This window comes from Salvelinus fontinalis, chromosome 25 (genome assembly GCF_029448725.1).
Source record: "Salvelinus fontinalis isolate EN_2023a chromosome 25, ASM2944872v1, whole genome shotgun sequence".
Taxonomy (NCBI): domain Eukaryota; kingdom Metazoa; phylum Chordata; class Actinopteri; order Salmoniformes; family Salmonidae; genus Salvelinus; species Salvelinus fontinalis.
This window is the reverse complement of record NC_074689.1, coordinates 38,502,670-38,524,877: the sequence shown is the minus strand read 5'-3', so window position 1 is coordinate 38,524,877 and position 22,208 is coordinate 38,502,670. Positions and strand designations below refer to the sequence as shown.

Below are 22,208 nucleotides of genomic sequence, written 5' to 3'. Positions count from 1 at the left end.
TGCACAGCGCGATATCAATCCCAGAGCATATCGGACTTCTTCTCTCTACCACATCACCGGATGCCTGCCGCTCTGGATCATTACACCGGATTATCGCAGCTAGCTAGCTGCAAACGAGTGGCTACTGTTAGCTAAAGCCTCTGTCCCGAAGCAAGCACCAGCTAGCCTCGAGCTAAGCCCATATAACCAGCTAATTCTAGTGCTACAATACCTCCTTTGCCAATTGGCCTGGACCCTTTATTGTCGACACAGAGTCCCGCCGATCCATCACGACTGGTCTGCCGACGTGATCGACCGATGTGGTCTCAACAGGTTATTCTGTTACAATGTCGCCAAAGAACCATCTACTAGCCCCGCCCCGCTAGCTTTTCTGAACGCTGTCCCCTGCTCGCCTAGTGCAGTAGTGACTACCGAATGGCACCCTGACTCACCTATTGCTGCTCTTCTGACCCTATGATCACTCTGCTACACAGCTGATGCCCCCTGTACTGTTTCAATAACACGGTACTTCATTTTGTTTACCTGTCGGCCCCAGCCTCGTACTCAGGTCCTGTCATTTACCCGTTGTTGTCTTAGCTCTCCTGATCAACACCTGTGATTGCTTTATGCTTCTCTCTAATGTCAATATGCCTTGTCTACTGCTGTCTTGGCTAGTTCTTAATGTTTTATTTCACAGTCCTCAGTCCCGCTCAAAATGCCTTCGATAGATAGCTCTTTCGTCCCACTCCACACACATGCAGAGACCTCACCTGGCTTAACTGGTGCCTCCAGAGACAAAACCTCTCATCACTCAACGCCTAGGTTTACCTCCACTGTACTCACATCCTACCATACCCTTGTCTGTACATTATAAATCTATTTTACCACGCCCAGAAATCTGCTCCTTTCATTCTCTGTCCCCAACGCACTAGACGACCAGTTCTTATAGCCTTTAGCCGTATCCTTATCCTGCTCCTCCTCTGTTTCTCTGATGTAGAGGTTAACCCAGGCCCTGTAGCCCCTAATTCCACTCCTATTACCCAGGTGCTCTCATTTGTTGACTTTGGTAACTGTAAAAGCCTTGGTTTCATATATGTTAACATCAGAAGCTTCCTCCCTAAGTTTGTTTTATTCACACCTTTAGCACACTCTGCCAACCCTGATATCCTAACCTTGTCTGAATCCTGGCTTAGGAAGGCCACCAAAAATTCGGAAATTTCCAACCACAACATTGTCCACCAAGATAGAACTGCAAAAGCGGGTTGAGTTGCAATCTACTGTAGAGATATCCTGCAGAGTTCTGTCATACTATCCAGGTCTGTACCCAAACAGTTCGAGCATCTATTTTTAAAAATCCACCTTTCCAGAAATAAGTCTCTCACTGTTGCCGCTTGTTATAGACCCCCCTCAGCTCCCAGCTGTGCCCTGGACACCATATGTGAATTAATTTCCCCCATTTATCTTCAAAGTTTGTACTGTTAGGGGACCTAAACTGGGATATGCTTAACATCCCGGCCGTCCTACAATCTAAGTTAGATGCTCTCAATCTCACACAAATTATCAAGGAACCTACCAGGTACAACCCTAAATCCGTAAACATGGGCACCCTCATAGATATCATCCTGACCAACCTGCCCTCTAAATACACCTCTGCTGTCTTCAACCAGGATCTCAGTGATCACTGCCTCATTGCCTGCGTCCGCAATGGATCCGCGGTCAAACGACCACCCCTCATCACTTTCAAACGCACCCTAAAACACTTCAGCGAGCAGGCCTTTTCTAATCAACCTGGCCCGGGTATCCTGGAAGGATATTGACCTCATCCCGTCAGTAGAGGTTGCCTGGTTATTCTTTTAAAAGGGCTTTCCTCACCATCTTAAATAAGCCCCTTTCGAGAAATGTAGAACTAAGGTAAAACAAACGCCAACAGAAACAGGAACGCCACAAAATGTCGTCATATGAACTGGGAAGCTACAGGCTTTTATTTAGCACCCACTCTCCAAGCTAGAGGATATTACGACACATCCAGCCGGCTTGATTTGTATCTAGTCTAGTCTATGAGCACTGACAGGTCTTTGGAGATTTGTTACATCAGTTTAGCTACACGTTTCATGTGTACAGTTTTAAACATTTTTTTTTAATGATAATCTGAAATTGGATTTCCCAATATTATAATCTGGCTACAGTTTAAACATGTTCTTTCTTCTCTTACAGAAAAGGCTACAAAAGGAACTAATGGCTTTGCAAAATGATCCGCCCCCTGGAATGACGCTCAATGAGAAAAGTGTACAGAACACAATCACACAGTGAGTGTACGTCAGCTTGCTGACTCTTATGTGTCCTAGTGTGGATATGCATGTCTTGCTTTTTTGCACAGATCTGTAACATTTCCCACTGGCTCATTTCATTGTGAAGAAGATGAACACACACCAAGTACCTGCTCAGTACTCAGGGGCGTCGGTATGGATCCATCATGTATAGAAGATAACACAGTACACACCAAGTACCTGCTCAGTACTCAGGGGTGTCGGTATGGATCCATCATGTATAGAAGATAACACAGTACACACCAAGTACCTGCTCAGTACTCAGGGGCGTCGGTATGGATCCATCATGTATAGAAGATAACACAGTACACAAATCCCAGGTACAGGTGGTTAGATACATTTTAAAAAGCTATTTAACAAGGGAGGACAGTTAAGCACAAATTCTTATTTACATTGACGGCCTACCAAAAGGCAAAAGGCCTCCTGCGGGGACGGGGGCTGGGATTAAAAATACAATTAAAAATAGGTCAAAACAGACATCACGACAAGAGAGACAACACAACACTACATAAAGAGAGACCTAAGACGACAACACAGCATGGTAACAACATATGACAACAACATAACATGGCAGCAGCGCAAAACATGGTACAAACATTATTGGACACAGACAACAGCACAAAGGGCAAGAAGGTAGAGACAACAATTGTTATTTTTTATTTAACTAGGCAAGTCAGTTAAATAAAGGATGCACTGTGGCTGCCTTCCAAGCAATGGGAACCTCCCCAGAGAGGAGAGACAGGTTATAAAAGTCAGAGATAGGCTTGGTGATGATAGGGGCAGCAACCTTAAAGAAGAAAGGGTCTAAACCATCTGACCTAGATGTTTTTTTGGGGTCAAGTTTAAGGAGCTCCTTTAGCACCTCGGACTCAGTGACCGCCTGCAGGGAGAAACTTTGTAGCAGGGCAGGGGGAAAATAGGGAGAAGCATCGGGGATAGTCGCATTAGAAGGGGTGGGAGATGAGGAAATGGTGGACGGGCAAGGAGGCATGGCTGAGTCAAATAGGAATCCTGAATTAATGAAGTGGTGATTAAAGAGCTCAGCCATGTGCTTCTAGTCAGTAACAACCACATCATCATTAAGGGACATGGGCAGCTGTGAGGAGGAGGGTTTATTCTCCAGGTCTTTAACCGTTTTCCAGAACTTCTCGGGGTTAGACCCACAGAGAGAGAACTGCTCATTAAAGTAACTAACTAACTTTAGCCTTCCGGATAGCCTGACTGCACGAGCCAGTCAGCCTGAGTATGCGTATGCCGAGCCTTTTGCCAAATGCAATTCTTGAGGTGGAGTAACTCTGCCAGATCACGGTCGAACCAGGGGCTGAACCTGTTTTTAATTCTCATTTTCTTTATGGGGGCGTGTTTGTTAACAATACCACTGAAAATATATAAAAAACAAGGTCCAAGCTGATTCTATACCATTTTACAGAGGCCATGTCATGAAGGAAGGCTTGCTCATTAAAGTGTTTTATCAAGCGTCTATGACAGAGGGGATCAAGCTGATTCTATACCATTTTACAGAGGCCAGGTCATGAAGGAAGGCTTGCTCATTAAAGTGTTTTATCAAGCGTCTATGACAGAGGGGATCAAGCTGATTCTATACCAATTTACAGAGGCCAGGTCATGAAGGAAGGCTTGCTCATTAAAGTTGTTTTTTAATAGTGACAAAGTCTAACGTCTTCTTCAGATACACCCAGAGATAAGGAAGCTGACTGCCTCTCTAGCCACGGCCATGCTGCTGGGCTGTGGATCAAACAAGGTCATCCCAGACCCACTGACTGGTACTCTAGCTATTGTCGCATTCACATGCTAGTCGGAACTAGGAAACTCGGACATGTCAGACTTGCTTACTGGTTGTAGTTATACACGTACCGCGTTCAACCAGTTAGCAAGTTGGACATTTCCTAGTTCCGACTAGCACATGAACACGACATAAAGCACATAAAGGGTAGATTAACAGTGTAGTGTCAGGGTAGTGTAACGGTGTAGTGTGAGGGTAGTGTAACAGTGTAGTGAGGGTAGTGTAACAGTGTAGTGAGGGTAGTGTAACAGTGTAGGGTAGTGTGTCAGGGTAGGATAATGGTGTGGGTAGTGTAACAGTGTAGTGAGGGTAGTGTAACAGTATAGTGAGGGTAGTGTAACAGTGTAGTGTGAGGGTAGTGTAACAGTATAGTGAGGGTAGTGTAACGGTGTAGTGTGAGGGTAGTGTAACAGTATAGTGAGGGTAGTGTAACAGTGTAGTGTGAGGGTAGTGTGACAGTGTAGTGAGGGTAGTGTAACGGTGTAGTGTGAGGGTAGTGTAACAGTGTAGTGAGGGTAGTGTAACAGGGTAGGGTAACAGTGTGTCATGGTAGGGTAGTGTGTCAGGGTAGGATAATGGTGTGGGTAGTGTAACAGTGTAGTGAGGGTAGTGTAACAGGGTAGTGTGGGTAGTGTAACAGTGTAGTGTGGGTAGTGTAACAGTGTAGTGAGGGTAGTGTAACAGTGTAGTGAGGGTAGTGTAACAGTGTAGTGAGGGTAGTGTAACAGTGTAGTGAGGGTAGTGTGACAGTGTGATGTGAGGGTAGTGTAACAGTGTGATGTGAGGGTAGTGTAACAGTGTAGTGAGGGTAGTGTAACAGTGTGATGTGAGGGTAGTGTAACAGTGTAGTGAGGGTAGTGTGACAGTGTGATGTGAGGGTAGTGTGACAGTGTGATGTGAGGGTAGTGTAACAGTGTAGTGTGGGTAGTGTAACAGTGTAGTGAGGGTAGTGTAACAGTGTAATGAGGGTAGTGTAACAGGATAGGGTAACAGTGTGTCATGGTAGGGTAGTGTAGTGAGGGTAGTGTAACAGTGTAGTGAGGGTAGTGTAACAGTGTAGTGAGGGTAGTGTAACAGTGTAGTGAGGGTAGTGTAACAGGATAGGGTAACAGTGTGTCATGGTAGGGTAGTGTAGTGAGGGTAGTGTAACAGTGTAGTGAGGGTAGTGTAACAGTGTAATGAGGGTAGTGTAACAGGATAGGGTAACAGTGTGTCATGGTAGGGTAGTGTAGTGAGGGTAGTGTAACAGTGTAGTGAGGGTAGTGTAACAGTGTAATGAGGGTAGTGTAACAGTGTAATGAGGGTAGTGTAACAGTGTAGTGAGGGTAGTGTAACAGTGTAGTGAGGGTAGTGTAACAGGATAGGGTAACAGTGTGTCATGGTAGGGTAGTGTAGTGAGGGTAGTGTAACAGTGTAGTGAGGGTAGTGTAACAGTGTAGTGAGGGTAGTGTAACAGTGTAGTGAGGGTAGTGTGACAGTGTAACAGGGTAGTGTAACAGTGTAGTGAGGGCAGTGTGCCAGGGTAGATTAACAGTGTAGTGAGGGTAGTGTAACAGTATAGTGAGGGTAGATTAACAGTGTAGTGAGGGTAGTGTAACAGTATAGTGAGGGTAGTGTAACAGTGTAGTGAGGGTAGTGTAACAGTGTAGTGAGGGTAGTGTAACAGGGTAGGGTAACAGTGTGTCATGGTAGGGTAGTGTAGTGAGGGTAGTGTAACAGTGTAGTGAGGGTAGTGTAACAGTGTAGTGAGGGTAGTGTAACAGTGTAGTGAGGGTAGTGTGACAGTGTAACAGGGTAGTGTAACAGTGTAGTGAGGGCAGTGTGCCAGGGTAGATTAACAGTGTAGTGAGGGTAGTGTAACAGTATAGTGAGGGTAGATTAACAGTGTAGTGAGGGTAGTGTAACAGTATAGTGAGGGTAGTGTAACAGTGTAGTGAGGGTAGTGTAACAGTGTAGTGAGGGTAGTGTAACAGTGTAGTGAGGGTAGTGTAACAGTGTGATGTGAGGGTAGTGTAACAGTGTGATGTGAGGGTAGTGTAACAGTGTGATATGAGGGTAGTGTAACAGGGTAGGATAAGTGTGTCATGGTAGGGTAGCACATGAACACGACATAAAGCACATAAAGGGTAGATTAACAGTGTAGTGTCAGGGTAGTGTAACAGTGTGATGTGAGGGTAGTGTAACAGTGTAGTGTCAGGGTAGTGTAACAGGGTAGGATAAGTGTGTCATGGTAGGGTAGCACATGAACACGACATAAAGCACATAAAGGGTAGATTAACAGTGTAGTGTCAGGGTAGTGTAACAGTGTGATGTGAGGGTAGTGTAACAGTGTAGTGTCAGGGTAGTGTAACAGGGTAGGATAAGTGTGTCATGGTAGGGTAGCACATGAACACGACATAAAGCACATAAAGGGTAGATTAACAGTGTAGTGTCAGGGTAGTGTAACAGTGTGATGTGAGGGTAGTGTAACAGTGTAGTGTCAGGGTAGTGTAACAGTGTGATGTGAGGGTAGTGTAACAGTGTGATGTGAGGGTAGTGTAACAGTGTGATGTGAGGGTAGTGTAACAGTGTGATGTGAGGGTAGTGTAACAGGGTAGATTAACAGTGTGGTGAGGGTAGTGTAACGGTGTAGTGTGAGGGTAGTGTAACAGTGTAGTGAGGGTAGTGTAACAGTGTAGTGAGGGTAGTGTGACAGTGTAACAGGGTAGTGTAACAGTGTAGTGAGGGTAGTGTAACAGGGTAGGGTAAGTGTGTCATGGTAGGGTAGTTTGTCAGGGTAGATTAACAGTGTGGTGTCAGGGTAGTGTAGAGAGGGTAGTGTAACAGTGTAGTGAGGGTAGTGTAACAGTGTAGTGAGGGTAGTGTAACAGTGTAGTGAGGGTAGTGTAACAGTGTAGTGAGGGTAGTGTAACAGTGTAGTGAGGGTAGTGTGACAGTGTAGTGAGGGTAGTGTGACAGTGTAGTGAGGGTAGTGTGACAGTGTAGTGAGGGTAGTGTCCAGTGTAGTGAGGGTAGTGTAACAGTGTAGTGAGGGTAGTGTGACAGTGTAGTGAGGGTAGTGTAACAGTGTAGTGAGGGTAGTGTCCAGTGTAGTGAGGGTAGTGTGTCAGGGTAGATTAACAGTTTGGTGCGAGGGTAGTGTAACGCTGTAGTGTAGACATGCGGTGACGGTGTAATGCAGACATGCGGTGACGGTGTAATGCAGACATGCGGTGACGGTGTAAGGCAGACATGCGGTGACGGTGTAATGCAGACATGCGGTGACGGTGTAATGCAGACATGCGGTGACGGTGTAATGCAGACATGCGGTGACGGTGTAATGCGGACATGCGGTGACGGTGTAATGCGGACATGCGGTGACGGTGTGAGGCGGACGTGCGGTGACGGTGTAATGCAGACATGCGGTGACGGTGTAAGGCAGACATGCGGTGACGGTGTAATGCAGACATGCGGTGACGGTGTAATGCGGACGTGCGGTGACGGTGTAATGCGGACGTGCGGTGACGGTGTAATGCAGACATGCGGTGACGGTGTAAGGCGGACGTGCGGTGACGGTGTAATGCGGACATGCGGTGACGGTGTGAGGCGGACATGCGGTGACGGTGTAATGCAGACATGCGGTGACGGTGTAATGCAGACATGCGGTGACGGTGTAATGCAGACATGCGGTGACGGTGTAATGCGGACATGCGGTGACGGTGTGAGGCGGACGTGCGGTGACGGTGTAATGCGGACATGCGGTGACGGTGTGAGGCGGACATGCGGTGACGGTGTAATGCGGACATGCGGTGACGGTGTAATGCGGACATGCGGTGACGGTGTAAGGCGGACATGCGGTGACGGTGTAATGTAGACATGCGGTGACGGTGTAATGCAGACATGCGGTGACGGTGTAAGGCGGACGTGACGGTGTAAGGCGGACGTGACGGTGTAAGGCGGACGTGACGGTGTAATGCGGACATGCGGTGACGGTGTAAGGCGGACATGCGGTGACGGTGTAATGCAGACATGCGGTGACGGTGTAATGCGGACATGCGGTGACGGTGTAATGCAGACATGCGGTGACGGTGTGATGCAGACATGCGGTGACGGTGTAATGCGGACATGCGGTGACGGTGTGAGGCGGACATGCGGTGACGGTGTAATGCGGACATGCGGTGACGGTGTAATGCAGACATGCGGTGACGGTGTAATGCAGACATGCGGTGACGGTGTAATGCGGACATGCGGTGACGGTGTAAGGCGGACATGCGGTGACGGTGTAATGCAGACATGCGGTGACGGTGTAATGCGGACATGCGGTGACGGTGTAATGCAGACATGCGGTGACGGTGTGAGGCAGACATGCGGTGACGGTGTAATGCAGACATGCGGTGACGGTGTAATGCAGACATGCGGTGACGGTGTAATGCAGACATGCGGTGACGGTGTAATGCGGACATGCGGTGACGGTGTAATGCAGACATGCGGTGACGGTGTGAGGCGGACGTGCGGTGACGGTGTGAGGCGGACGTGACGGTGACGGTGTAATGCGGACATGCGGTGTAAGGCGGACATGCGGTGACGGTGTGAGGCGGACGTGACGGTGACGGTGTAATGCGGACATGCGGTGACGGTGTGAGGCGGACGTGACGGTGACGGTGTAATGCGGACATGCGGTGTAAGGCGGACATGCGGTGACGGTGTAAGGCGGACGTGACGGTGTAAGGCGGACGTGACGGTGTAAGGCGGACGTGACGGTGTAAGGCGGACGTGACGGTGTAAGGCGGACATGCGGTGACGGTGTAATGTAGACATGCGGTGACGGTGTAATGCAGACATGCGGTGACGGTGTAATGCAGACATGCGGTGACGGTGTAATGTAGACATGCGGTGACGGTGTAATGTAGACATGCGGTGACGGTGTAATGCAGACATGCGGTGACGGTGTAAGGCGGACGTGACGGTGTAAGGCGGACGTGACGGTGTAAGGCGGACGTGACGGTGTAAGGCGGACGTGACGGTGTAAGGCGGACGTGACGGTGTAAGGCGGACGTGACGGTGTAAGGCGGACGTGACGGTGTAAGGCGGACGTGACGGTGTAAGGCGGACGTGACGGTGTAAGGCGGACGTGACGGTGTAAGGCGGACGTGACGGTGTAAGGCGGACGTGACGGTGTAAGGCGGACGTGACGGTGTAAGGCGGACGTGACGGTGTAAGGCGGACATGCGGTGACGGTGTAAGGCGGACATGCGGTGACGGTGTAAGGCGGACGTGACGGTGTAAGGCGGACGTGACGGTGTAAGGCGGACGTGACGGTGTAAGGCGGACGTGACGGTGTAAGGCGGACGTGACGGTGTAAGGCGGACGTGCGGTGTAAGGCGGACGTGCGGTGTAAGGCGGACGTGACGGTGTAAGGCGGACGTGCGGTGACGCTGTAAGGCGGATTTGACGGTGTAAGGCGGACGTGACGGTGTAAGGCGGACATGCGGTGACGGTGTAAGGCGGACGTGACGGTGTAAGGCGGACGTGACGGTGTAAGGCGGACGTGACGGTGTAAGGCGGACGTGACGGTGTAAGGCGGACGTGACGGTGTAAGGCGGACGTGACGGTGTAAGGCGGACGTGACGGTGTAAGGCGGACGTGACGGTGTAAGGCGGACGTGACGGTGTAAGGCGGACGTGACGGTGTAAGGCGGACGTGACGGTGTAAGGCGGACGTGACGGTGTAAGGCGGACGTGACGGTGTAAGGCGGACGTGACGGTGTAAGGCGGACGTGACGGTGTAAGGCGGACGTGACGGTGTAAGGCGGACGTGACGGTGTAAGGCGGACGTGACGGTGTAAGGCGGACGTGACGGTGTAAGGCGGACGTGACGGTGTAAGGCGGACGTGACGGTGTAAGGCGGACGTGACGGTGTAAGGCGGACGTGACGGTGTAAGGCGGACGTGACGGTGTAAGGCGGACGTGACGGTGTAAGGCGGACGTGACGGTGTAAGGCGGACGTGACGGTGTAAGGCGGACGTGACGGTGTAAGGCGGACGTGCGGTGTAAGGCGGACGTGCGGTGTAAGGCGGACGTGACGGTGTAAGGCGGACGTGCGGTGACGCTGTAAGGCGGATTTGACGGTGTAAGGCGGACGTGACGGTGTAAGGCGGACATGCGGTGACGGTGTAAGGCGGACGTGACGGTGTAAGGCGGACGTGACGGTGTAAGGCGGACGTGACGGTGTAAGGCGGACGTGACGGTGTAAGGCGGACGTGACGGTGTAAGGCGGACGTGACGGTGTAAGCGGACGTGCGGTGACGGTGTAAGGCGGACGTGACGGTGTAAGGCGGACGTGACGGTGTAAGGCGGACGTGACGGTGTAAGGCGGACGTGACGGTGTAAGGCGGACGTGACGGTGTAAGGCGGACGTGACGGTGTAAGGCGGACGTGACGGTGTAAGGCGGACGTGACGGTGTAAGGCGGACGTGACGGTGTAAGGCGGACGTGACGGTGTAAGGCGGACGTGACGGTGTAAGGCAGACATGCGGTGACGGTGTTTCCTCGTGCAGTCTGGTGATTTAGCCGTACAAGGGCTTGAATAGGCATTATCCCTCTACTCTTGATTGTGGCCGTCGTCCCGATTCATTCAAATGTGAGAAATATTGTAGCCTAACCAAATGTGGTGTTATGTTATTGTGTTTATAAAGCGATGGTGTGTACTGAGGAAATTAGGTTGACGATATCCAGGTTAGGACAACCTAATAATTCCATGGGGAAGCTTTAGGAAAATATAACAGATTCATTGGATTAGCGCCGTTGCTAACTTGCATCACTCGTCATGTAGTTTAGACTTATTTTCTAGTTTAAGCAGAGTTTTGGGATATTAGAATTCTCTTTTCTGAAACTAGCGAGGAATGAGGATGTGAACTGAACAGTTGTGGGTTCGATTCCCATGGGGGACTAGTAAGAAAATGTATGACTCATTACTGTAGTGCCTCTGGATAAGAGAGTCTGTTAAATGACTCACTACTGTAGTGTCTCTGGATAAGAGTCTGCTAAATGATTCACTACTGTAGTGGCTCTGGATCAGAGAGTCTGTTAAATGACTCACTGCTGTAGTGGTTCTGGATCAGAGAGTCTGTTAAATGACTCACTGCTGTAGTGGCTCTGGATAAGAGTCTGCTAAATGATTCACTACTGTAGTATCTCTGGATCAGAGAGTCTGCTAAATGACTCACTACTGTAGTGGCTCTGGATAAGAGAGTCTGCTAAATGATTCACTACTGTAGTATCTCCGAATCAGAGAGTCTGTTAAATGACTCACTACTGTAGTGTCTCTGGATTAGAGAGTCTGCTAAATGACTCACTACTGTAGTATCTCTGAATAAGAGTCTGCTAAATGATTCACTACTGTAGTATCTCTGGATCAGAGAGTCTGCTAAATGACTCACTACTGTAGTGGCTCTGGATAAGAGAGTCTGCTAAATGATTCACTACTGTAGTATCTCCGAATCAGAGAGTCTGTTAAATGACTCCCTACTGTAGAGTGTCTGGATAAGAGAGTCTGCTAAATGACTCACTACTGTAGTGGCTCTAGATAAGAGAGTCTGTTAAATGACTCACTACTGTAGTGTCTCTGGATTAGAGAGTCTGCTAAATGACTCACTACTGTAGTGGCTCTGGATAAGAGAGTCTGCTAAATGACTCACTACTGTAGTGGCTCTGGATAAGAGAGTCTGCTAAATGACTCACTACTGTAGTGGCTCTGGATAAGAGAGTCTGCTAAATGACTCACTACTGTAGTGGCTCTGGATCAGAGAGTCTGTTAAATGACTCACTACTGTAGTGGCTCTGGATCAGAGAGTCTGTTAAATGACTCACTACTGTAGTGGCTCTGGATCAGAGAGTCTGCTAAATGACTCACTACTATTAGTGGCTCTGGATAAGAGAGTCTGCTAAATGATTCACTACTGTAGTGTCTCTGGATCAGAGAGTCTGCTAAATGACTCACTACTGTAGAGTGTCTGGATAAGAGAGTCTGCTAAATGACTCACTACTGTAGTGGCTCTGGATAAGAGAGTCTGCTAAATGACTCACTACTGTAGTGGCTCTGGATAAGAGAGTCTGCTAAATGACTCACTACTGTAGTGGCTCTGGATAAGAGAGTCTGCTAAATGACTCACTACTGTAGTGGCTCTGGATAAGAGAGTCTGCTAAATGACTCACTACTGTAGTGGCTCTGGATCAGAGAGTCTGTTAAATGACTCACTACTGTAGTGGCTCTGGATCAGAGAGTCTGTTAAATGACTCACTACTGTAGTGGCTCTGGATCAGAGAGTCTGCTAAATGACTCACTACTGTAGAGGCTCTGGATCAGAGAGTCTGCTAAATGACTCACTACTGTAGTGGCTCTGGATCAGAGAGTCTGCTAAATGACTCACTACTGTAGTGTCTCTGGATAAGAGAGTCTGCTAAATGACTCACTACTGTAGTGGCTCTGGATAAGATAGTCTGCTAAATGACTCACTACTGTAGTGGCCCTGGATTAGAGTCTGCTTAATGACACATGCAGAAGTGGATAGACTGAATGCTGCTGAGCAGAATGAGCTCAGTAGTAGTTTCAGCTGTTCTTCCTTGCATAAGGAAACACGCTCTCCTCTCCTCTCCTACCTACCTGAATTTATCCAATAGAAACTCTTTATTTTCATTGCAAAACGTTTTGCTACGATGTGCATTGCAACAATGAATACACCCCAGATCTCTGTCTGTCAGGAATGGCATGAGTCACTGGAATGAGAACCTTCCAGAACCTGTTGAGTTGGATCTTATCCTTGATGTTAGGGCGGTACGGCCCGGGGTGTGGCTTTGCTAGTAGAGCTTCAGCTTGACAATACTCTGCGTGCCTGGCGGAGTGTTTTTCTCTGTTGTGTAATGGTTACTATGACGATTTAATTTTGATTTATTCACAGACTTGACTGAAAGACACAAGCAGCATACTGTTTGGTTTTGTTCCATATGATGTCATTTTGGGGGGGGGGGGGATTGTGTAACAGCCGTCCTTGTCTGATACGGAGATTATAACATTTTGAGTGTCTTTCTCAATAAACGACAGCATCAAAACCAAATCAATGCATTGCCATGTGACAGAGTGAAGTATCAGGCCCGTGTCCAGTTATACTCGGCATCTCAGCGTGCGTGTTAGCGTTTAGGATCTGTTGTTGATGGAAGAGCAGTCATTTCGTAACTATTTTGCTCCTTAATACCAACCAATACAATGATAAAATATTGTTAACACAAGAACTGCTTAAGTCGTCATTTTCTGCTTATTCATTTTTTTTCTTTATTACTCTGCCATTGTTAGAAACCTTAATATCACAAAGAGAACTGGAGTTATAACCAGTTTTATGATTTTCCCTACTAGGGCCTGCTCTGCTCAGTCTCCCGACACTAGGGCCTGCTCTGATCAGTCTCCCGACACTAGGGCCTGCTCTGCTCAGTCTCCCGACACTAGGGCCTGCTCTGATCAGTCTCCCGACACTAGGGCCTGCTCTGATCAGTCTCCTGACACTAGGGCCTGCTCTGATCAGTCTCCCGACACTAGGGCCTGGTCTGCTCAGTCTCCCGACACTAGGGCCAGCTCTGCTCAGTCTCCCGACACTAGGGCCAGCTCGGCTCAGTCTCCCGACACTAGGGCCTGCTCTGCTCAGTCTCCCGACACTAGGGCCAGCTCTGCTCAGTCTCCCGACACTAGGGCCTGCTCTGATCAGTCTCCCGACACTAGGGCCTGCTCTGATCAGTCTCCCGACACTAGGGCCTGCTCTGATCAGTCTCCCGACACTAGCGCCAGCTCTGCTCAGTCTCCCGACACTAGGGCCTGCTCTGCTCAGTCTCCCGACACTAGGGCCAGCTCTGATCAGTCTCCCGACACTAGGGCCAGCTCTGATCAGTCTCCCGACACTAGCGCCTGCTCTGATCAGTCTCCCGACACTAGGGCCAGCTCTGCTCAGTCTCCGACACTAGGGCCTGCTCTGATCAGTCTCCCGACATTAGGGCCAGCTCCGCTCAGTCTCCCGACACTAGGGCCTGCTCCGCTCAGTCTCCCGACACTAGGGCCAGCTCTGCTCAGTCTCCCGACACTAGGGCCAGCTCTGCTCAGTCTCCCGACACTAGGGCCTGCTCTGCTCAGTCTCCCGACACTAGGGTCTGCTCTGCTCAGTCTCCCGACACTAGGGCCTGCTCTGCTCTGTCTCCCGACACTAGGGCCTGCTCTGCTCAGTCTCCCGACACTAGGGCCAGCTCTGCTCAGTCTCCCGACACTAGGGCCTGCTCTGCTCAGTCTCCCGACACTAGGGCCTGCTCTGCTCAGTCTCCCGACACTAGGGCCTGCTCTGCTCAGTCTCCCGACACTAGGGCCTGCTCTGCTCAGTCTCCCGACACTAGGACCTGCTCTGCTCAGTCTCCCACTCAAAACTGAACCTAAACTATTTCTAAACTAATTTCACACATTTAACAACAGATTAAGTAATGTATACTATATATACAAAGTTATGTGGACACCCCTTCAGCATGTTGTGTGTAATAATTGTCTGCCCTTGGCTGCAACACTCACTACCGAGTTCCAAACTGCCTCTGGAAGCAACGTCAGCACAATAATTGTTCGTCGGGAGCTTCATGATATGGGTTTCCATGGCTGAGCAGCTGCACACAAGCCTAATATCACCATGCGCAATGCCAAGTGTCGGCTGGAGTGGTGGAAAGCTTGCCACCATTGGACTCTTGGAAACGCGTTTTAGGTTATTGTCCTGCTGAAAGGTGAATTAATCTCTGTGTCTGGTGGAAAGCAGACAACCAGGTTTTACTCTAGGATTTTGCCTGTGGTCCATTTATTTTTTGTCCTGAAAAACTCCCCAGTCCTTAGCGATTACAAGCATACCCATAACATGATGCAGACGCCACTATGCTGAGAAAATGTGTCAAGTGGTACTCAGTAATGTGTTGTGTTGGATTTGCACTTTGTATTCAGGTGAATTACTTTGCCACGTTTTTTTGCAGTGTTATTACTTTAGTGCTTTGTTGTAAACAGGATGCATGTTTTGGAATATTTTAATTCTGCGCAAGCTTCTTACTTTTCACTCTGTTAATTATGTTAGTATTGTGGAGTAACTACAGAGTTGTTGATCCATCCTCAGTTTTCTCCCGTCACAGCCATTAAACTCGGTAACTGTTTTAAAGTCACCATTGGCCTCATGGTGAAATCCCTGAGCCAGTTTCCTTCCTCTCCGGTAACTGAGTTATGAAGGACGCCTGTATCTTTGTAGTGACTAACTTCACCGTGCTCAAAGGGATATTCAATGTCTGCTTTTTTTTATTTTAGTTTTACCCATCTACCAATTGGTGCCCTTTTTTTACGAGGCATTGACAAACCTCCCTGGTCTTTGGTTGAATCGGTGTTTTGAAATTCACTACTCGACTGAGGGACCTTACAGATAATTGTATGTGTGGGGTACCGAGATTTATTTTTATTTTTAATTTAACCTTTATTTAACCAGGCAAGTCAGTTAAGAACGAATTCTTATTTACAATGACGGCCTTAGAACGACAGATGTTTACCTCGTCAGCTCAGGGATTCGATCTAGCAACCTTTTGGTTACTGGCCCAACGCTCTAACCACTAGGCTACCTGCTGCCTCTACACTCTAACCACTAGGCTACCTGCCACCGCTACACCCTAACCACTAGGCTACCTGCCACCTCTACACTCTAACCACTAGGCTATCTGCCACCTCTACACTCTAACCACTAGACTACCTGCCACCTCTACACTCTAACCAGTAGGTTACCTGCCACCTCTACAATCCTAACCACTAGGCTACCTGCCACCTCTACACTCTAACCACTAGCCTACCTGCCACCTCTACACTCTAACCACTAGGCTACCTGCCACCTCTACACTCTAACCACTAGGCTACCTGCCACCTCTACACTCTAACCACTAGGCTACCTGCCACCTCTACACTCTAACCACTAGGCTACCTGCCTCCTCTACACTCTAACCACTAGGCTACCTGCCACCTCTACACTCTAACCACTAGGCTACCTGCCACCTCTACACTCTAACCACTAGGCTACCTGCCACCACTACACTCTAACCACTAGGCTACCTGCCACCTCTAACCACTAGGCTACCTGCCGCCTCTACACTCTAACCACTAGGCTACCTGCCACCTCTACACTCTAGCCACTAGGCTACCTGCCACCCCAACACTCTAGCCACTAGGCTACCTGCCACCCCAACACTCTAACCACTAGGCTACCTGCCACCTCTACACTCTAACCACTAGGCTACCTGCCGCCCCTACACTCTAACCACTAGGCTACCTGCCGCCCCTACACTCTAACCACTAGGCTACCTGCCACCTCTACACTCTAACCACTTGGCTACCTGCCACCTCTACACTCTAACCACTAGGCTACCTGCCGCCTCTACACTCTAACCACTAGACTACCTGCCACCTCTACACTCTAACCACTAGGCTACCTGCCACCGCTACACTCTAACCACTAGGCTACCTGCCACCTCTACACTCTAACCACTAGGCTACCTGCCACCTCTACACTCTAACCACTAGGCTACCTGCCACCTCTACACTCTAACCACTAGGCTACCTGCCGCCTCTACACTCTAACCACTAGGCTACCTGCCGCCTCTACACTCTAACCACTAGGCTACCTGCCGCCGCTACACTCTAACCACTAGGCTACCTGCCACCTCTACACTCTAACCACTAGGCTACCTGCCACCTCTACACTCTAACCACTAGACTACCTGCCACCTCTACACTCTAACCAGTAGGTTACCTGCCACCTCTACACTCTAACCACTAGGCTACCTGCCACCTCTACACTCTAACCACTAGGCTACCTGCCACCTCTACACTCTAACCACTAGGCTACCTGCCACCTCTACACTCTAACCACTAGGCTACCTGCCACCTCTACACTCTAACCACTAGAATACCTGCCACCTCTACACTCTAACCACTAGGCTACCTGCCTCCTCTACACTCTAACCACTAGGCTACCTGCCACCTCTACACTCTAACCACTAGGCTACCTGCCACCTCTACACTCTAACCACTAGGCTACCTGCCACCACTACACTCTAACCACTAGGCTACCTGCCACCTCTAACCACTAGGCTACCTGCCGCCTCTACACTCTAACCACTAGGCTACCTGCCACCTCTACACTCTAACCACTAGGCTACCTGCCACCTCTACACTCTAACCACTAGGCTACCTGCCACCCCAACACTAACCACTAGGCTACCTGCCACCTCTACACTCTAGCCACTAGGCTACCTGCCACCCCAACACTCTAGCCACTAGGCTACCTGCCACCCCAACACTCTAACCACTAGGCTACCTGCCACCCCAACACTCTAACCACTAGACTACCTGCCACCGCTACACTCTAACCACTAGGCTACCTGCCACCTCTACACTCTAACCACTAGGCTACCTGCCACCTCTACACTCTAACCACTAGGCTACCTGCCACCTCTACACTCTAACCACTAGGCTACCTGCCACCTCTACACTCTAACCACTAGGCTACCTGCCACCTCTACACTCTAACCACTAGGCTACCTGCCACCTCTACACTCTAACCACTAGGCTACCTGCCACCTCTACACTCTAACCACTAGGCTACCTGCCTCCTCTACACTCTAACCACTAGGCTACCTGCCACCTCTACACTCTAACCACTAGGCTACCTGCCACCTCTACACTCTAACCACTAGGCTACCTGCCACCGCTACACTCTAACCACTAGGCTACCTGCCACCGCTACACTCTAACCACTAGGCTACCTGCCACCTCTACACTCTAACCACTAGGCTACCTGCCACCGCTATAGTCTAACCACTAGGCTACCTGCCACCGCTACACTCTAACCACTAGGCTACCTGCCAACTCTACACTCTAACCACTAGACTACCTGCCACCTCTACACTCTAACCACTAGACTACCTGCCTCCTCTACACTCTAACCACTAGGCTACCTACCGCCCCTACCCTCTAACCACTAGGCTACCTGCCACCTCTACACTCTAACCACTAGGCTACCTGCCGCCTCTACACTCTAACCACTAGACTACCTGCCACCTCTACACTCTAACCACTAGGCTACCTGCCACCTCTACACTCTAACCACTAGACTACCTGCCACCTCTACACTCTAACCACTAGGTTACCTACCGCCCCTACCCTCTAACCACTAGGCTACCTGCCACCTCTACACTCTAACCACTAGGCTACCTACCGCCCCTACCCTCTAACCACTAGGCTACCTGCCACCTCTACACTCTAACCACTAGGCTACCTACCACCTCTACACTCTAACCACTAGGCTACCTGCCGCCTCTACACTCTAACCACTAGGTTACCTGCCACCTCTACACTCTAACCACTAGGCTACCTGCCACCTCTACACTCTAACCACTAGGCTACCTGCCACCTCTACACTCTAACCACTAGGCTACCTGCCACCGCTACACTCTAACCACTAGGCTACCTGCCACCGCTACACTCTAACCACTAGGCTACCTGCCACCGCTACACTCTAACCACTAGGTTACCTGCCACCTCTACACTCTAACCACTAGGCTACCTGCCACCTCTACACTCTAACCACTAGGCTACCTGCCACCTCTACACTCTAACCACTAGGCTACCTGCCACCTCTACACTCTAACCACTAGGCTACCTGCCACCTCTACACTCTAACCACTAGGCTACCTGCCACCTCTACACTCTAACCACTAGGCTACCTGCCACCTCTACACTCTAACCACTAGACTACCTGCCACCTCTACACTCTAACCACTAGGCTACCTGCCACCTCTACACTCTAACCACTAGGCTACCTGCCACCTCTACACTCTAACCACTAGGCTACCTGCCGCCCCTACACTCTAACCACTAGGCTACCTGCCGCCTCTACACTCTAACCACTAGGCTACCTGCCACCGCTACACTCTAACCACTAGGCTACCTGCCACCTCTACACTCTAACCACTAGGCTACCTGCCACCTCTACACTCTAACCACTAGGCTACCTGCCACCTCTACACTCTAACCACTAGGCTACCTGCCGCCTCTACACTCTAACCACTAGACTACCTGCCACCTCTACACTCTAACCACTAGGCTACCTGCCACCTCTACACTCTAACCACTAGACTACCTGCCACCTCTACACTCTAACCACTAGGTTACCTACCGCCTCTACACTCTAACCACTAGGCTACCTGCCGCCTCTACACTCTAACCACTAGACTACCTGCCACCTCTACACTCTAACCACTAGGCTACCTGCCTCCTCTACACTCTAACCACTAGGCTACCTGCCACCTCTACACTCTAACCACTAGGCTACCTGCCACCTCTACACTCTAACCACTAGGCTACCTGCCACCTCTACACTCTAACCACTAGGCTACCTGCCACCTCTACACTCTAACCACTAGACTACCTGCCGCCCGTACACTCTAACCACTAGGCTACCTGCCACCCCTACACTCTAACCACTAGGCTACCTGCCACCTCTACACTCTAACCACTAGGCTACCTGCCGCCTCTACACTCTAACCACTAGGCTACCTGCCACCGCTACACTCTAACCACTAGGCTACCTGCCACCTCTACACTCTAACCACTAGGCTACCTGCCTCCTCTACACTCTAACCACTAGGCTACCTGCCGCCTCTACACTCTAACCACTAGACTACCTACCACCTCTACACTCTAACCACTAGGCTACCTGCCGCCTCTACACTCTAACCACTAGACTACCTGCCACCTCTACACTCTAACCACTAGGCTACCTGCCTCCTCTACACTCTAACCACTAGGCTACCTGCCACCTCTACACTCTAACCACTAGGCTACCTGCCACCTCTACACTCTAACCACTAGGCTACCTGCCACCTCTACACTCTAACCACTAGACTACCTGCCACCTCTACACTCTAACCACTAGGCTACCTGCCACCACTACACTCTAACCACTAGGCTACCTGCCACCTCTACACTCTAACCACTAGGCTACCTGCCTCCTCTAACCACTAGGCTACCTACCACCTCTACACTCTAACCACTAGGCTACCTGCCGCCTCTACACTCTAACCACTAGGCTACCTACCACCTCTACACTCTAACCACTAGGCTACCTACCACCTCTACACTCTAACCACTAGGCTACCTGCCGCCTCTACACTCTAACCACTAGGCTACCTACCACCTCTACACTCTAACCACTAGGTTACCTGCCACCTCTACACTCTAACCACTAGGATACCCGCCACCTCTACACTCTAACCACTAGGCTACCTGCCACCGCTACACTCTAACCACTAGGCTACCTGCCACCTCTACACTCTAACCACTAGGCTACCTGCCACCTCTACACTCTAACCACTAGACTACCTGCCGCCCGTACACTCTAACCACTAGGCTACCTGCCACCCCTACACTCTAACCACTAGGCTACCTGCCACCTCTACACTCTAACCACTAGGCTACCTGCCAACTCTACACTCTAACCACTAGGCTACCTGCCACCTCTACACTCTAACCACTAGGCTACCTGCCACCTCTACACTCTAACCACTAGGCTACCTGCCGCCCATTCACTCTAACCACTAGGCTACCTGCCACCTCTACACTCTAACCACTAGACTACCTGCCACCTCTACACTCTAACCACTAGGCTACCTGCCACCTCTACACTCTAACCACTAGGCTACCTGCCACCTCTACACTCTAACCACTAGGCTACCTGCCGCCCCTACACTCTAACCACTAGGCTACCTGCCGCCTCTACACTCTAACCACTAGGCTACCTGCCACCGCTACACTCTAACCACTAGGCTACCTGCCACCTCTACACTCTAACCACTAGGCTACCTGCCACCGCTACACTCTAACCACTAGGCTACCTGCCACCGCTACACTCTAACCACTAGGCTACCTGCCACCGCTACACTCTAACCACTAGGCTACCTGCCACCGCTACGCTCTAACCACTAGGCTACCTGCCACCGCTACGCTCTAACCACTAGGCTACCTGCCACCTCTACACTCTAACCACTAGGCTACCTGCCACCCCTACACTCTAACCACTAGGCTACCTGCCACCTCTAACCACTAGGCTACCTGCCGCCCCTACACTCTAACCACTAGGCTACCTGCCACCTCTACACTCTAACCACTAGACTACCTGCCACCTCTACACTCTAACCACTAGGCTACCTGCCACCACTACACTCTAACCACTAGGCTACCTGCCTCCTCTACACGCTAACCACTAGGATACCCGCCACCTCTACACTCTAACCACTAGGCTACCTGCCACCCCTACACTCTAACCACTAGGCTACCTGCCACCTCTACACTCTAACCACTAGGCTACCTGCCACCCCTACACTCTAACCACTAGACTACCTGCCACCTCTACACTCTAACCACTAGGCTACCTGCCACCCCTACACTCTAACCACTAGGCTACCTGCCACCGCTACACTCTAACCACTAGGCTACCTGCCACCTCTACACTCTAACCACTAGGCTACCTGCCACCTCTACACTCTAACCACTAGGCTACCTGCCACCCCTACACTCTAACCACTAGGCTACCTGCCACCGCTACACTCTAACCACTAGGCTACCTGCCACCTCTACACTCTAACCACTAGGCTACCTGCCACCCCTACACTCTAACCACTAGGCTACCTGCCGCCCCTACACTCTAACCACTAGGCTACCTGCCACCTCTACACTCTAACCACTAGGCTACCTGCCACCCCTACACTCTAACCACTAGGCTACCTGCCGCCCCTAATGAGGTAGTCATTTAAAAATATATATGTTATTAAACACTTATTGCACACAGAGTCCATGCAACTTATTATGTGACTTGTTAAGCACATTTTTACCCCTGAGCTTCTTTAGGCCATAACAAAGAGGTTGAGTACTTATTGATTCAAGACATTTCAGCCTTTTCATTTTTAATTAATTATTACAAATTTTGAAAAACAGATGTTCGGTTCATTTTGTCATCCCAACTCTATGAT

The 22,208-nt window shown here is 50.1% G+C and overlaps 1 protein-coding gene across 1 annotated transcript in view; it reads left to right on the top strand.

Moving 5' to 3' along the window:
• Positions 1–22,208, top strand: part of LOC129823263 (probable ubiquitin-conjugating enzyme E2 W-B) — a 51,953-nt gene that overhangs the window by 3,447 nt on the left and 26,298 nt on the right. Inside the window, exon 2 of the mRNA XM_055882180.1 lies at positions 2,194–2,285. Within this exon, the coding sequence (XP_055738155.1) occupies positions 2,194–2,285 (92 nt within the window). The remainder of the gene's footprint in view (positions 1–2,193; positions 2,286–22,208) is intronic.